Below are 18,671 nucleotides of genomic sequence, written 5' to 3' on the forward strand. Positions count from 1 at the left end.
TACAATCTGTATATTTTTTAAAGAAAGAAACTTGCCTCCATTTATCTGTCAAAATGAAAATAAGCTTTAGCTGTGAATAACTAAGAACTGAGCAAGTTCAAATTTTCAGAAAAATAAAAGGGGGAGACTCATGCTTGGAAAGTACACCATGCAAACATATCAGCACCCTGAACTCTAGCAGGGCTTAACCTACAGACACCAGAATGTCTTGGAGAAGAAAAAAACAACAAAAAATCAACAAACACCAAAGCCACTCTGTGGCAGTGGAGTACAAAGACAAAATTCATCTGGATACAGAGAAAAAGCATCCAAAAAGTGCAACTATATATCCTAAGTGTAGTTATTTCCTTCTATAATGCTGTAAGCTCATATAGTGAAAGGGACTGAAACTAATAGAACACGCAGGCATGCTTTTGTTGTGGTAACGAATAGTACTCAAAGAAATTTAAAGCTACTTGTACCGAACAAATACCAGTAGAGCGCACAGTACACTAGTGAAACTAATAAACGCCACTACATGACAAAAAAACACTCATGATTACAAAAACATTTTTCACAACATGCAGGACGGTGCAACAGTTGAACGTGTACAAGATATGAGTGTCCACGTACATATCACAAGAGGTGTACTGCTAGCTATTGGAACAGCGTGCATGTTTCTAAAAGGTCACCTGGCATATTGTGTCGTGGTCATTTTGGATCACAATACCAGAGGCCTTGCATAGCAATCATCCAAAATACTGGAGCATTGCTTACACCTGCAAGGTTTTGAGCTGCTGCTTGCTCTTTTCCCCAGGGTTTTGCCTGTACTTTATACAACACCATACTTCTTACTATCTAGAAAGCTTCTATCACATTCTTGGCTTTGTTTAATGTGATTATAGCACTGACAGTCACTGCAAAGTAAGCTATACTTCTGCAATGTGACACCAAAGCACAAGATAAACAAGAAAGCACTTCCTAAAAGTAAACTGCAACAAAAAGCTTCCTGTTAAGTAAACACATCCTTCAATTCTGAAATATTGTTGCAGGAAGGAACAAAGGAAATCCATTCTTAATATTGTCAGAGCAGAATTAAGAAGGTGTTTTATTAAAAAATTACTGTGCGATGCAAGCAGTATCTTTCTGTGGTTATGCGAGTTCTCATTCATAGAACAACATCTTCCTTCTCAGGTACAATCACTGCTCATATTTTATGATTTAAGTCAAGCTCATGCAAAACAACTTTGAAGGAATCCTTCTACTCCCCCTATGCATAACAGACATTTGCTTGGTTTTTCTTTCCTGTGCCAAGCGCTGGTTACTGCCTGAGGCAAAATATGGTACCATGATCCTATTTGTTACGGCATACACTATATTTTTCTAAGTATTTAGCAGAAGAACCATAAAGAAATGCAATACATTATATTACGCTCAAAGGTTGACCATAAAAAACCCATAATACATTATTTCAAGCAAAAACCTGGGGTACACTCTATCTGCATCATGAAAAACTACTGTGGTTGTTCTGGAAATTCAAGGACTCTGGCACGGCAGGCATGCGGGAAGGAAAAAGGCTAAGTAACAGAGATAAAAGCTTGTGAGTGAACTCATTCAATTCTTCCAGATGTGCTGAAAGTTTAATTTCTTGTGTTTTGGTTAGAAATTTGCAAGGAGTAAACCTCAATATTGGCCAGACAAGTCAACATCAGAGATAAGATGTCTGTCAGCCAAAGTATCCAAAACTATGCTTCAACATCAAGGTCAGAAAAGCTTTGTTATTTCCAAGCAAAAAGAGTGTCTGCTGCATGTCTCTTTTGACTTGTGATGTAGCTTGTCCTGGCAAGCAGTCCAGGCAGTCGTGCTCATTATAAAATAAAGCTACCTCAAGAGCTAATTTGCTCATTTACAGGACCTACAAAGGGGTTGAGAGGTACCAACTAAAGCTGAATATATATCTGAGCTTTGAAAAACTCTGCCTCTTTCCCCTTTCTCTCTCTCTCTAAAGAAGAGCAAAAACTCTTGGAAAAGATGGTGCTGGAAACTCTGAATCCAAGGCACTACAACATCACCAGCCTAGTACCAGACACGATGCCAGTGGCCATAGTGCCCATACTCATTCTCATGTGCTTTCTCTTTCTAATATGGAATCACGAAGAAACTTCATCAATACCAGGTAAATTATCTTTAGCTATAATATCACCTAAAAGCTGTCAGAGTATTTTTTTTGTTTCTCAAACTTGAGTGAGAAAGTAATGCTGAATAATGACTGTACACCAACAAAATTTACTAAGAGTCAGTTTAAATAATACAGCTTTTTGAAAATTAAATTGAAATTGAAATTTTGAATTGATAAAAGAAATCAAGCTCGCTCTAACCTCAGAACTTCCATAATAAACCTGTCTTGGCTATATAAATATATGATATTTAGTTTTCTCCTTTATTATGTATATGCTAGAAAGATACAATACCATTTTATAAACTCTAGATTTTCATATTTTCATGTATATTATAAACTACTTTTTATGTGTTTTAAGTTTAAAGCTTTCTGAATTGTCTTTACCAGAACAAACTATTATCTAGGAAATTATCCAGATTTTAGTATATTAGCAATTTTTTTCTCCACGTCTGGCACTGAACACCCTCCAGAACAGAACAACATCAGATGGTTTCCCTTTCAGAGTTCCCCAGCTGTAAAGTTTTGGGGGTTTATGGTAGACATTACTGATTCAGACTATTTTTATTAGATGCAATGCAATGACCTACTGCATCAATGTGGACAGTGTACACATCTCACAAAGGTGTTTGACAGGAAAAATCCTAAATCAATGCAGTGGCACCTGAATGAAATTCTGAGAAAAGATCCTTGCCAAACTTTCTTCAATACGCTAAAACTCTTCGAAAGTTAGGGAACAGGGGAAAGTATTCACAGAAGGTTATGCTTTCTATTTGAACGCTTGATTGGATCAACAAGAAAAGAGAATTAGATTAATATGTTTTAAATTTACAAGTATTTAAATAATCTGGGGTCTTGCAATTCCTATTAGTAAACGATGGTGCCATAAGCAACTTTTAAATTTCTAAACAGCATACAAAAGGTTTTTTTTAAAGTACTTGATTTGTTTTGTTTTATGGAGTTAGAGTTGGGTTTTACAGACAAAAGGGGCAAATTTAGTTTATGCTGAAGAAGGAAACTTCCTTTTAAAAGTAATTAAAAGCAAATTCTCTCCTGCTGTCTCCACTTTCTCCTTTTTGTTTTAAGAGGAAAATTTGGTGCTGAGTTACAGTGGAATAATTACGTTGAGAACTTTGTGGACTAAATTCTTCTCAATCCATTCTTAGCTCCTACTTAAGCATGTTCTCGTCAGCAGCAAAGTACTTTTTCCTTTAAATACATATTTTCTCACTCTAATAATAATTAATTTTAAATAAATAAATTAATTAAATTTAATTACTTCAAAAGGATATTGACTTTTGTAGGTATTATTATGACATTTTAACACAAATTCAGCCAAGATCACTCAAAGAATTTGTTAAAACCACAGATTAATAAACCATATGCATTTTCTCTAGATCATTTCTTCTTTCTCCCTCCCAAGGCAAGCAATCCCAAAGCAGCAGTTTGAAGTTGTACAAAGAAGTGATGAATGTCATTGGTTTACAAGCATTGAAAGGACTATAGGCTACCATGGATACTAAGTGAGGCTTCACAAACCTAGACGCAAGTTTCTCTAAGACAGAACTTCAGAACAGGATTGTGTATGGGAACCGCCCAATGCAGACCTTGACTGTCACGTTAAAAAGCTCCTTCCAACGGGTGATGCTCAGAGGTATGTCCTTGTCAGTGAGCACTGCTGAGACCAAACTTTTCTTACCCTCTTTCTTAGGGCCAGGATATTGCATGGGAATCGGTCCCCTCATTTCACACGGGAGATTTCTCTGGATGGGAGTAGGCAATGCTTGCAACTACTACAATAAGACATACGGAGAATTTGTGAGAGTTTGGATCAGCGGTGAAGAAACATTTATAATTAGCAAGTAAATCTTTATTTTCTACCCTTAACAATATGAAGAGCTTTTTCATATTTTTACAACCTCTTTGCTACTTTTTTCCTAAAGTAGAATTGAAGTTATTTTCAACAATTATCCTAACATAAACCTTTTGCTTCCTGCTGTTTACAGACCTTTTCCTAATCTTTTGTTTCTTTAAAGATTCTGCTATTGAAGTCTATGTGAATTCTCTCATTTTCTTTGTGGAAAGGAAGATTAAGCACTGTGGCTCAATCCTAAAAATAATTTTACTCTTTCTTTTACTATTCCATTTAATATTAGGATTACATACCATACAGGAACCTAGACTGACTGCAATGCATATTTAAGCCAAATTTTCGTTTCCTGTGTTCTTAAGTTTGTCCTTAAAATGGGAGTAAAGCTTGAAGATTATGGGTCCTATTCAGCAAGTTAATTAAGCAAATGCAGCATTATAGGATTATGACTAATTCCACTCCAATTAATGGGATTACTTGTAGACTTCAATTACACACAGTATTAAACATAATGCTAAACCGCAGTCTATCATTTTATCAGCTCAAGTGGATGGTTGCTTTCTTTTTATACTAGATCTTCCGGATGCTTATGAGCTATCCCATTAAAAAGAAAAAAAAATGTAGTAAAATGCTTACCATGTGTAATTGATAAAGATCACAACCTTTTTATTAGCAATATCAATCGATCCATACTTACACTTTATTATGTAAAAGCTTTTGAAAGACTACATAGTAGAGAAGACTATCACAGGATTTGCCATGTGAAGCAAGTCAGTTCATCTCTGGTTTTACCTCTGTAAAAAGAGGTAATCATGACAGGAAAACTATTTACATTCCTATCCTACATAGGTGTTGCAAATATCAACTAATGCACTGTAATGTCTTGGTAATCTAAAAGTACACTATTTCCACCAATGCCATCTGAATTTTTACTATCAATTCTAAACATATTGAGATACCAAAGCACAGAGAGGACTTGCAGTCTTGGTTACAACAGAATTTGTCTTTTGGAGGATGTAATTAAATAGTTTCATAAGGAAAATCTGCTTATACAAGGTTATATGTCAAAATCCTTCCTTAAAACATTATTATGTGTCTCTTGTGTAGATGTATGGAATGGAAGGAAGTAAAATGAGCCTCCTGCACCTTTCCATTCCTGGGGGCAGCAGTCATAACTCAACAACAGCTTTTCATGTTCATGAAAATAGAGATGGTGTTCCTTGACATGCAAAAAAACTTTAAGGCAACTAGAAAAGAGAGCAGACGTGGGGAAGTGTAGGAAAGAAAGAATATGCTGAGTTCCTTGTAAGGTTGGACCTGCAGACACGCTCCTCCCTGGTTTTACTCCAATCGTTAATGCATGTTTGTCTGTTTGTACCATATAGCATCTCACTGTTAACTTTACCTGCAGTCACTCAAAAAACTACGGTGCAAACCCCGCACTGCCAAAGTCAATAGCAAAAGTTCGATGTACTTTGCCCAACAGAAAAAATAAACTAAACCCATGTAAGAAGTCTGGGGTTTGATCCACAGAGTACACTACATGGTGAAGAAAGTAGCACATTGTTTCATTTCAATCTCTGTTATAATTTTCTTTCTTTTTGTTAGATTTAATTTGATCAGGTTTTCATCATGTCAGCATTTCTAAAATGTTAGCTCCCTCTAAAGGAAATTATATCTTAACACAATAATGCTGGTCATAACCTATTTGTCAGCATGTGTAAACAAACCTTGTCAACTGTAAAAAGAATTATACATATCACTGATTTCCCTACCATGTCTTTTTAGGAACGTTTATCCCACCTATATCATCATAGTATGATGCTGCGTATTTAAATGATGCTTTCTGTATGTGTCTGGGAATGACCAAACAGCTACAAAAGCGTAGCTGTAATGTAATACACATCATGATGAAATTATCGTCTGTCAAATATTTTACACCTCATCTTCTGAAGTATCTGACACTGGTCAATACCTGAGCGTATCTTATACATCTACATGTTTCTATGTGTACACACTATTCAGATTAAAATCTTTTCGTAACCATTTGCATTTTAACTGAAAAATAGTTTTAAATCTGAACAGAATATATTATTGCTCCAACACACATGCTGAAGCCATTTATCATCAAGATTTTTAATTATGCAAAAGGAACAACATGTATTGTCAAGCATTGTACTTCCTGCTAAATTGAGAATGCAAGCACTTCAGAGCAACTGTAAAATATCAGAATAAAAATTCTCTGTACAATCTATGAAATCGTATTTTTGTTTTTGGGCTTTTTTTCTCCCTGTTCCTTTCCCAGATCTTCAAGCGTGTTCCATGTAATGAAACATTGGCACTATGTTTCTCGATTTGGGAGCAAGCTTGGATTACAGTGCATTGGCATGTATGAAAACGGGATCATATTTAATAACAACCCAGCACACTGGAAAGAAATTCGACCCTTTTTCACCAAAGGTAAGTCAGCAAGCATTAACACACTGCCTCACTGTAGCACACAGTCTCTTTCCTGAAATGCTGTTTGGCCTTGGCATACACAAATTACAGAAATCTGTTCTCTTTATATATGCCATAGAATTATTTTATTGCATATGTTCGTTCACACTTATCCTGTTTGGTATGCTTTTTGAAACTGTGTTGAAGTAGTTTTGCATATTCTTAATCTCATCCAATTAAAACAAAATTAAATGATCCCTCAAGCCACGTTTTTACATTTCAAGTCCAGCATTTACATTAGCTCAACTAGCACTTCCATTAATGTGGTTGGCTGTTCCTATTCCAGCCTCCACTGAACTCAAAGACTTTTCTGTCTTGTTCTAACTGGAAAAGAAAAAAAAAGTGCTCTAGTTTCAAAATTAATTTAGGAGACCTGCACAGCAGAACTATTTATTAAACCCCTTAATATGCTAGGAATCAATTTAGTAACACAGAAAAAGATATCACTAGGTTGAAATCAAATAGAAAATTACATAAACTCCAGTTACTATTTTATGTCCATAATTTTTTGATTCACCGTCTTTCAACAAATTGAAATTTTTCAGTATTTGCATATCATCAGAATTAGCTACTTCAAATGATCGTACAGCCTTTCTAACAAAACTGCTACATTTGTTCTGCAAGCTCGACACTTCAGAAAAGATTCTTACCAGCTGAGACTGCAGTAGTTTATGACAGTGACTCTAGAACCTGAAAATGAAAGTTAAGCAAAGTAAAACCTAAAAGAAATTAATTATCTGTGGTTTATATTTTCTATATTATTTTGTTGATATATCTGTGCTTCTCCCATGTGATTTTGCTATTGAAAAGTACCAGCAACTTTGTATTGGTTGAAGATGGCAGAAAGAAAAAAAAAAATTTTTTTCTACTTATTCCTAGAACTATCAGTTCTCTCTGTTTGCAAAACAGACATCCTCTCTTCTCAATTACAAACATACAATTCATCTCAACATATATTTGATAAAATAATGGCCTTGAGGCAATTACAACAATTCTTGTATGGAAAAGTAATTTAAACAGAATACTTGGGACGAGATTTCTAAAGTCATTCAAAAATTATCTGAATCCATTCCAGCTGAGCCTATCAAAATCCCACTGAATTACACAGCAATGGAACTGACCGCTGCTTTTGGTTGCTTTTGAATTCTTAAAATGCAGTAACTCTGTCATGACACTATCCCCACTGTCCATAGGCAGACAGACTACTGCCACGCTAGGCTTCAGTACGTCCACACGACATTACAGGTTGCCAGCAGCTTACTACCAAGCTACCATGCTGTTTAAGAGCACCCAGGAGTTCTGTTTGCAGAAATTCCCATCATCCTCCCCACAAACCCCCAAGCTACCCTCCCTCCTCAGTGTCATTGCAAACAACTGAGACAGGACATCCACAGTGCCTGTAGTCCAGATGAGGATACGGATACCCTCCCACACAGAAAGGTAGCGCAAATGATGCCAAATATCTTTACCTAACATGGTATGAACCTAGCATAAAGTGTGTGTCTGAGATGCAAAGCAGCTGGATGCGAGGAAAGTTTAGGCTTTGAGTTCATTGTCATTTTAACTCAAAATGCTTACATTTTTCTTTCAAAAGATGATAAATCAGTAAGCTTCAGAATGATTTTACACTAGTCACTCACATCATAGTATTTTACATTTTATTGACACCACTACTGCCAATTGATAAGTTATTAAAAAGGTACGAAAGTTAATCAACCTTTTGATAATTTTGCACATATATTTCAGCTCTGTCTGGTCCTGGTCTTGTGCGTATGATAACAATTTGTGTGGAATCAACAATTGATCACCTGGACAAACTAGAGGAAGTAACCACTGAAGTAGGAAACATCAATGTGCTGAATCTTATGAGACGGATCATGCTTGACACATCTAACAAGCTTTTTCTTGGGATCCCTTTGGATGGTACTAATAGCTTTATTTTTATACCTTATAATGGATCTGAAGTGCACATCCAAGAAAGACTCATTGACATCACTCAGCAGTTTTGCTCAGAAAACAGAGCAAGAATAGACTCTTATATCACCATGTAATTAATTTAAATTTGATTTATGAGTGATTTTAGCTATATAAGAGAATTGCATATGACCAAATATATACATTAGCTTGTCACACTCACCTTAATAAATAGTACCATTTAAAGAGACTTTCATGCACTGAGTTGGTACAATCCCAATATTATATGCATATAAAAATTGGAAATCTTTCTGCCAAACGAAATGATTGCCTTGAAAATTTCACCTGACAATTTATGTCTTCTGCAATTGCTTCGACCTCAAAAGCATATGGCAGAAATAACATTGTCATGATGTCTAAAGTAACCCATTTCAATATGCTGCAAGAGTTCTGCTTCTGCTCTCCTGTGGGAGACCATTTGGCTGTGGTTGACACATCACTATCTCCTTTTAGCTAGCTACCCAGAGTTTTTACAAAGATCTATAACTTTTCTACAGTGTGCTACAAATGTTTCCCAATGCTATCTACCACCATTAAAACCAACTGTTTATCAAATTCCCATGAACTTAGTTGGAGCAGGGAACAGGGTCTTATTAATTTTTGTGAAAAATTTGTGTTATGTGACTATCAAGATTTATATTTTATACTGCTTTTTGTTAATGTTTATTTTCAGAACATGCCATTGTACTTAAGATTCAAAACTACTTTGATGCTTGGCAAGCACTTTTGTTAAAGCCTGACATCTTTTTTAAGATTTCTTGGCTGTGCAAGAAATATGAAGAGGCAGTGTAAGTATCAATGGGTTTACAAATCATTTGCATAAGACTCTTCCTATGAAGAGCTCTTCCTTGATGTTTTCCTCTGTCTTTTAGAAAATAAATTGTAAAGATGGCTGGCTGAAGTGCCCTCTCTGTAGGCCCAAGATAGCAACAGAACAAGACTTGCCACTGATGCTACAAGTGGCTGATCTCAGGGGAAGATTCAAAGCCCTTATCTATTCATTCCTAGTTCACTCCAAAAAATATTAGTTAACGTCAGCTCAAATGTGAAACTAAATTTAAATCACTGGTTTAAAACCCATCATAGGGGGTGAAGTTACATTTCCTATCTAGTTGAGGACAGTCAAATAGTAGCCTACAGTTTATCAGAACAAGAAAACCCATCTACAGTCATGTCACTGTCCCAGCAGAGCTAATCCCTAAGCATGATTCTATTTTTTGGTTCCCTCAATGTGCATTTTTGAGTCAACAACTCATTTTTGAGTTAAAACATGGTGCTCAGCATGATAATCTGTTTCAAGGGGTTTTTTCCTAAATAAGGAACAAATATGTTTTGCCATCTAACTCTTTGCAAAAATACAAAATGCCTCTTCTATTTTTATGATCTCATTTGCAGTCTTCCGCCAAAAGAAGACTGGCTATTAAAAGAACTGGCAATCAGTTTGTTCATTTTGGATTTGGACTCCATCTAGTGAGAAACTACCACTTACAAAGCTTGTGTAATAAATTGTTTTGATAGTGCTATATAACATAAAGGCTTTAAGGGAAAGATGGAGGTTCATCTAAAGTAATTGACAGCTTATGAACTAGACACAAGATTTACCTTCTTTAACATTTGTTTGCCAGTTTTATCATGGCACTGAATAGTGCTTACCCTGTGATTCTAACAATGGCTAACTGTGGTGGCCCAGCCATTACCAGAAAGGCCCTGCAGGCAAATATTGATGTTTCAAAAGCAATCCCATTAAAATGGAGTTATTAATAAATTTCTACTGAAAAAAAAAATATATATACAGATTGCTGGACTTAAAGTAATGCGAAGAACCACCACAGGATATGATGGCTTCTGATATTCTTCTGATAAAGTTGACAAAAAAGACCATTTGCTATTTCTAATACATAAAAGATGTTATAAATAATAAGAACTTTACCAGGTCTGAAGTTTTAAATGCATTTACCCCTAGAAATACAGTCAAATTTTCTATCCCAACAATAACAAAACACAAACGGAAAACCCAAAGATTTAATTCAAAAATCTTTTCGAAGTACTTTTTAAAAAGAATTGCCTCCAAATCTACACCTAATTCAAAATCCTAAATAAAATTATAAAAACTGTTGGACATTGCTTTTTTCCACCACTGAAATACAAACTGTTGACACGGTATTACTGTCTATTTAAATATGAAAAATTTAGGTCAATTCTACCTTCAAGATAGTACAATTTTTCTAACATTTATCTACTTTCTTCTAAAAATTATCTCTCATGTTCTCTAAGTTAATTTTATTCACTGATAAAATATAGCATGATAGAAGGAAATAAATGAATTATTTGGAAATGTTAATTAATCTTTTAAAACTCTATTCATTAATAGGATATACAGATACATTTTCATCCTTTCCAGTCTATCCTATAAAGAGAGAGTAAGATTTCAGTCCAAAGTAACAAGTAATTATTTAATAAGAAATAATAAGAAAATACACCTTCCCTTAATATGACTGCTTTTGCAGACAGCCCTGTAACCACTCTTAGGAATACTTAACTTCTGTCATTCTTGGAGGTTTTTATTGGTATAATCTCTATATTTCTAACCATACCCTAGTGTATACACTAAGAGTCTGCAGATATTTATCAACACATTGGATTTCTTCTGTTTTCAGCAAGGATCTGAAAGGAGCAATGGAAAACTTAATAGAACAGAAACGACAAAAGCTTTCCACTGTTGAAAAGTTGGATGAACACATGGATTTTGCATCCCAGTTGATTTTTGCACAGGTATTAGCAATGTACTCAAAACATGGCTAACTGATTTTTCTGGCATCCTCCTGTCACTAACACAGGCTTTGCAACTTAAACTTCATGTATCTGAGTCATCTCATCATAAAGAGACACAAATTAATTGGTTCCATGGAGTCCTCAAGAGTGATTCAAACACTGAATGCTTGCATTTTCAGGAACAGATGCTTGTCTGATTCTTTTCATGGCTTAAACAACATCCTTAAAACTTAAAACTCTTGCATCTATTCCTAAAGGTCCTCCAGTCTTTCCCCAGCCCCTTGATGTACTGCCTTTTGTTTGCAAAGGCTTCAAATGCTATGTAAATCCTATCTTGTGTAATCTCTGACAGTTCTGTAACGGAAGTCAATAAGAATCTGAGCAAAGAACAAACTCTTCCTTTTCTGTCAGATAATACACACCCATCAAAACATGAGTTTTCTGGTTTTCTCCAGAAGGCAAAAAACAAATGCTATTTAGAATCTGAGATATGAAAACTGTCAAGATTTTTACTTTTGTTTAAAGCAGATATTCTAGGTCCTTCCCATTCTGCTGCTATAGGACCTTTGTGGGCGTCAGAGGTCAGCAGTCAACATTTTCCCCAAAATTTCTCATTTTTTTTTTCAGAACAGAGGGGATCTGACTGCTGAGAATGTGAACCAGTGTGTGTTGGAGATGATGATTGCTGCTCCTGATACTCTGTCTGTGACTCTCTTCTTTATGCTAATACTGATTGCAGAGCACCCCACAGTGGAAGAGGAGATGATGAGAGAAATTGAAACTGTTATGGGTAAGCAGGAGCTGCAAAGTCAGTGATGTGGGAATATAATTTTGCTTCAGCAGTGAGCTAATTTTGGTTTTCAAAGGCTGAATTCTAAGTATTTTCTCCTAACAGGACCATTTGCTGTAAAATATATGACTACAATTATATATAACAGATTTTATTCAAGATCAAATGAAAGATGAGCAATTTGTATGATAAATTCAAATAGGAATCATCAGAATTGACAACCTATTAGAGAGAATGCGCTATATCACACCTCAGCAACAGCAGTGCAAATCAGCACTCACCTCATAAGTTCCATTGAAATTATTTTCCATTTAGCTTGAAATAGCAGAAGGAGACACTCATTTCAAATACTTCTAGTTATGAATATTTCTCTGTGCATGTACAGAACTTGTTTAAGTTTCACTATGACTGAAGAAAGAAAAGATTAGAGAAAGTCAAAACTACATTCTGCTCTCATTCATTTTGATATCAAACTGCTCTCCTCTTTAAGTACTAATTACTAACTATTCAAAAACACACATTCCAAATTCGTGTTCTTCCTTTTCTGTAGACTTCATTCAAAGCCTGACATTGGACTAATATAGAAACTAATTTAATCCACTCTTATTCAAGATTTAGTTCTGGTCAGCTAAACACTGGAAAGTGTATAACAAATCCTTTACTCCTTTCCTAAAGTACTTTTAATAAGCCTTATTTTATTGTCCTCATGAGAGTGGAGTACACACTTACTCATCTTCCCGATTTCTTTCCGATAGCCTTGATTTCTAAGGCAGTAGAATATCGTTGCCTTTTCCTTAAGCAAATGGCCAACTGGGGTAGATAAAAGCTGCCTTTTATCTTGAAAACCTATCACTGCAGCAGTCAGCCTGTAGTTCTTGAACTGCTTGTGGCTTGAAAGTTAAAGTAAGGCTCCCACTGGCAGTACATCATGGCGCTGATACTGCTGCTGATGAAATCAAGCTGGGAGGAAGTTACTCATGGTAACTGAAATAGCCAGGCCACAGTAGGACCTAGCTGTACATCCAGCCAAACCCAATCACATGGTGAAAAAAATATAAGGTCCCTACAAAGTTCTCCCCTGCTCCATAGACTATTCAAAGTCAGACTGGATGGGGCTCTGAGCAACCTGATCTAGCTAAAGGTGCCCCTGCTCACTGCAGGGAGGTTGAACTAGAGGGCCTTTATTCCATGATTCTATTCCCAGATTCTGTTTGCTGACAGCTCTCAGAAGATTTCTTTGTTGCGTCTTGTTGCTGTCAGTCATACAAAAGTCAGGGAAGGACTTTCAGAGTTTTGTCATTGACAAGAAAGCAGAACAAAGACTCATAATGTATTAAGAAGGGGAGAAGATCATAAATTACTAAACCAGGGTTTATGCTAATGAACAATACACCAGATTTCCCAAATATGCAAGACTACATAAAACTCCTCAGAAGCTCTTAGATCCTTCTTACCATTTCAGGAACTGAGACTCTTCCAAAACCGTTTCGGTATTTATACAACGAAGCTATTCATAATCAACTTCTTCACCATCTGTTTTATTCCACAAGGTGACAGAGACATAGAGAGTGATGACATGCCAAACTTAAAAATCGTGGAGAATTTTATTTATGAAAGCATGAGATATCAGCCAGTTGTGGACTTGATCATGCGAAAAGCTTTACAAGATGATGTGATTGATGGCTATCCTGTGAAAAAGGGGACAAACATTATTCTCAATATTGGACGTATGCATAAACTTGAATTCTTCCCAAAGCCGAATGAGTTTTCTCTTGAAAATTTTGAGAAAAATGTAAGTTTTCTATCTCATTTCTTACAGGAAATTGGGTATTATTTATTGACAATGTCTCTTCCTCTTATTTTGATCAAGAGCTTTGTGAACACAAGACTGTTTTCACTTTGTATAAGTCCCTAGTTAGCCATACATCCTGCTTATTACTATTATTACATTCAAAACCCGTCTAGATGCATTCCTGTGTGACCTACTCTAGGTGGTCCTGCTCTGGCAGGAGGGTTGGACTAGATGATCTTTCAAGGTCCCTTCCAACATTCTGCAATTCTGTGATTATTATTAAAGCTGGCCAGGTATTTTGCTATCAAAGTGCCTTTTAATAAAAAAAATAATTATGATATCAAACCCAAAGTTTTCCCTCAATTTTCATTAAAAATTTCTGATTAAATTTGTCAGACACACACATAGTTCCCATTATGTTCCTGACATTGGGCAAAATAATGAGGCTTTAGGGACCTAGAGCCATGCAAGCACTACAACACAGAGCTGAGGCAGTGCAAGGATTCTCTGGAGAGGTAAAGCAGTATAGTAACTCCTGAGAGTCTAAGAATCTAACACCCATTTTATTCTCTCTTTTTAAAAAATTCCTAAACAAAAATAAACATATTTTATAGACCAAAATGGAAATCCTAAGTTTTAACAAACTCAATACTGCAGATGTTCAGTAATTCAGTCCCAGTTGAGCACAGCATTTCAATTTCAGTTATATTCTAACTCCCAAAAGAACTAAAATTTTCTTTAGTCTATATTACCAAGTCCTGTATCAAAAGCAATATGTGAACTTTTTTCCCCTACCTGAAATCTCCTACTATCATAAACCAGCCTTCAGATTACTTAGTTTCATTTAGACCTCTGCTCTTCTGATTACTGATTAAACACCTGTATTTGTTCAGCAATAATCATCTGGAGAGATTAAAACTGTATTGAAAGAAAACAGACTGATTCTATGGCACATTTGACTCCTTATTTTTGACTGTTAACCAGTCCAGATGGAAATGGAAGATACTGCCACCTGCTACCCATGTGACAGAGAGCACAAAATATGAAATACCGAAGTTTGGTCAGCACTCCCCTGAGGGAAATCAAAAGATCTCTGGAATAAATAGCCATGCAAGAGTGGAGGGCACAATCAACTTAGTTCTATGAAGGGAATCTCAACTGCAGAACGTTAGCCTTACTATCATAGATGCACACATTTTCCCAGTATGCAGGCGCTCTCTCCTATTTTCTGGTGGCTTGTCAAATACTAAGGTTGAATGGGGTTGAAGCTAAAGGGTTAATGTTTTCTACAGCTGTCATAGTTCTCATTTTGTCTAACTAAAAAAGTTAGGAAATATTTTTGTTACCTAGAGAAGTTTGGTTTTTTTCTTTTGCGATGTTAGCAGCATCCACAGACAGTAATTTCAATTTTAAAGAAATAAACCAATGACCCACTTTGATACACCAAAAATAGGCTTACTAGTAAAAACACCTAAAGAAATAATTAAGAAAATAAGCAAACAAGATAGGAATGTTCAAGCCAGAAACATGCCTCTAAGTTTTACTTTTTCCTGTCAAAAACCTAGGAGTACCATGTATGCCACCACACACAATTGGTCACTAAACAACCTGGTTAACATTTCTAAACTGCTGTTTGATTATCCATAACAAACTCTGCACACAGTACTAAAAACAACAGATTAAGAGAAAAGTCATCGTAGAAAATTCAAGAAAAGACTAAGTGATTAAGTCCATTGAAATAACTATTCATTGTGAATACTTTCCATTTTGCCACCCATTATTATCATTCTAAGTATTTCTATCAAAATGGATTTCTTGCTTGTTTTATAAGTACACTTTGCTACTAAAAATATTTCCCCTTGACCAAATATTTAACCACACATTTTCTGTCTGACTTGATCCATTCTATTCGCCACATAATTATTCTAGCAAGCACAATTTTCACACAGTTCTCTGAGCGAACAGCAATCCATACCATTATTTATGATAAGATGGCATTGTTAGAATCTAAACATTTTTCCATTTTCCCAGGCTGTGCATTTGCCATTGTGCTGTACTGCCAGCTGCTCTGCTTGCTCTGTATTATAAACACTTGGTTTTAGCTATCATTTTTCAGAAAGTACAGCTCAGTTTATTTGAAAAACATTAAACAGAAAACTTTTTTCTCAATATCAAAATGAAAAAAGGACACTTTTTTCTAGATAATTTAATATAAAGCAACCTCTTCTACTCTATTCTTCGGTTAAATGAGAAGTCAGAACACAGCTAGTATCTTTTTTAAACGAAGGTTACACAAATGAAGAATTTATTTATAGACAGACTTGCTTTTTCTTACTCATAACAAGCACTTTTATACCTCATTAGAAGTACTAATGCTGTTGGGACTGTTTTCGATAACTGGTCTATTCAATGTCAATAAGAGTAGCAGAAACTGCTGTGCATTCTTCAACAGTTCTGGGAATCCTGCATTTCACTTTTTAGTTGATAGGACAGGAGACAATAATTTTGTGTTATCTCTATTAGATATCAAATAAAATTTTCAACACTACATTTTGATAAATTCACTCTCAGGAACACTAGATTTTTAATGACAAATGTAGTAGGTGTACGGCTTTATGACTATCTTTAGACAAGGCATCAGCCTGTATCTCAGACATTTATGAGCTTTGTAATGAACATTTTCTGAAAAAAAATTTAACGAACTTTAAGGGGTATTGAAGAGCAAAAGCTTCACTATTTCACAGCTTGTGGTAAAATCCCTATATTTCACAAGATGAGCAGACTGAAATACACAAGCAGAATTCAGCTGCTTAACTTTACATCCCCTGCTACCGTGGCATACCTTCTGTAGGTGTTTCTATTTCGGCATGACTCAGGTGGGAGGGCTGTTCAGCGTAAAGGAAAGAAGTAATTGCTCCTAAGAGATCTTTCCACAGGTTTTTCAGGATATATTTACTATCCATTTCCATCATAATTTTGACTACTTAAAGTTTATTCCTCATGTTATTCTGTGCAGGTTCCTTCACGCTATTTCCAACCATTTGGATTCGGCCCTCGGGGCTGTGTAGGAAAGTTTATTGCCATGGTAATGATGAAAGCAATTCTGGTGACTCTTCTGAGGCGGTGCAGAGTACAGACAATGAAAGGAAGAGGCCTTAACAACATCCAGAAAAACAATGACTTATCCATGCACCCAATAGAAAGGCAGCCTCTGCTGGAGATGGTTTTCACACCAAGAAGAAACACAAACAAGAATCAAGGTGACTAAAAAGGATCAGCATCAGCATTAAAGTTACAGGGCTTTCTCAGCCACAGCCACTAAGAAATACCCATCATTCCTAGGTAAAGATATAGAGGAAGACATTTTGTTGCCCCTCAATGACTACGGCTTCAGATGACAACTTGCTTTCTTTGCACAGCAGAATCAGGTTCTGGCCACAACTTCAATGTAATAAAAACAGACTAGAATTACAAACCAGTCCAGTTGCTAGATGATGCCACACTATATGCAGGATTCCTGGCTACTTTTTTAAACCATCAAGTTTACACAAAGTTATGCCTTGCTTTCCAAACAGTGAAGTTCAGAGGTTTGGGGGTCAACAACAGAACATGCCTGACGTGTGTTTAATTCGAGGACTACATGTCCCCCTTCCCCCCAGCTCCCCAAAGCTGGACCGAGCAGTATTTAACTACTGCAAAAGTTCTAATTATCTGGTTTTGAAAACATCTGAATGAATATTAAAGTTGATTTTTAAGGTTAGGAAAAAAAATATTTAGGACTTATATAAGTTATAAAAAATGTTTGTACAAGAAATAATTCAAATATTCTTCTTTACCATGTTTTGCTGTCACATTAGACAGATACCAAAGACTTAGAGTGTCAGATAGATTTTACTGATGGTAGTAGTTTTGAGAGTACTAGGTAATATGACAGTTGAAGTAACCGTTCTATGTTTTTAGAACCAAGCATTCCTGCTACAGAGTATCTGTAAACATCTCAGTAAAGACCAGCTGAGAATAAGGGTAATGAATATGAAACATTACCACTAGTATTATACAGGGAGAGGGAGCAACACTCAGCTCCACCCCATCTAGCTAACTGTAAAAATCTCCCACCTCACCTCAGTTTGGTGAAGTTCAAATTCTAAGCTGCCAAAGCAATACCAAATCCTGTTCATTTTATTCGCTCAATTCTTTGCTCAGAGAGCAAGATCTGGGGTTGTTGCTCATGTTCCCACACCACAGAAGGGGAGAAACTCCCTCCCTAATTATCCATATCACCCTTATTGCTTCCCCTGAAAGATCAGTGGGCTGTATCCTGCTCTCAAGCACCTTGCTCCAAAAGAGAGCCAGCAGCCAAAGAGAAACACTGTTTCAAGAGGTAGACTTTTTTTTTTTTTTTTTTTTTAATGGGCTTCACTCATCTACTCCAGGTAAGATGCAACTTTCATTGGGTAAATGCTCAGAATTTTGTAGTGGCAAAGGAGAAAAGTTCTGAAGTAAAAAGCAGATTTCTAGAAAACAATTTTTAAAGGGTTTTTGCATATAGAGACTTTTATTTTATAAATTATAATTAGTTATAAATTAGGCTTAGTTCTATATTTAGTCCTTAACAGGAAAAATACATAACTACCCAACATTTCTTGTTGAAAACGGACCTGTCTTGAAATCTGTAGAATCTTGACATTCACTGATAACTCTACTCACCTAATGATAAGTTGTTAGTTTGGTCAAGAAGAAAAAGATCTTCCTGGCTTAATGACAGCATTCCTTGACAGACACTTTCCATTTTCAGTAAGCCTGAGTTTTCATACCAAAG

At 35.8% G+C, this 18,671-nt stretch overlaps 1 protein-coding gene across 1 annotated transcript; it reads left to right on the forward strand.

Moving 5' to 3' along the window:
• The first annotated feature begins 2,010 nt into the window (after positions 1-2,010).
• On the forward strand, positions 2,011-17,120 carry CYP19A1 (cytochrome P450 family 19 subfamily A member 1). Its single transcript, XM_009957302.2, has 9 exons — positions 2,011-2,155; positions 3,867-4,017; positions 6,331-6,485; positions 8,271-8,447; positions 9,172-9,286; positions 11,156-11,270; positions 11,898-12,060; positions 13,611-13,852; positions 16,869-17,120. Exons 1-9 carry the CDS (start codon positions 2,011-2,013, stop codon positions 17,118-17,120), a joined length of 1,515 nt encoding a protein of 504 aa, XP_009955604.1.
• The last annotated feature ends 1,551 nt before the right edge of the window (positions 17,121-18,671 follow it).

This window comes from Leptosomus discolor, chromosome 11 (genome assembly GCF_034619465.1).
Source record: "Leptosomus discolor isolate bLepDis1 chromosome 11, bLepDis1.hap2, whole genome shotgun sequence".
Lineage (NCBI taxonomy): Eukaryota > Metazoa > Chordata > Aves > Leptosomiformes > Leptosomidae > Leptosomus > Leptosomus discolor.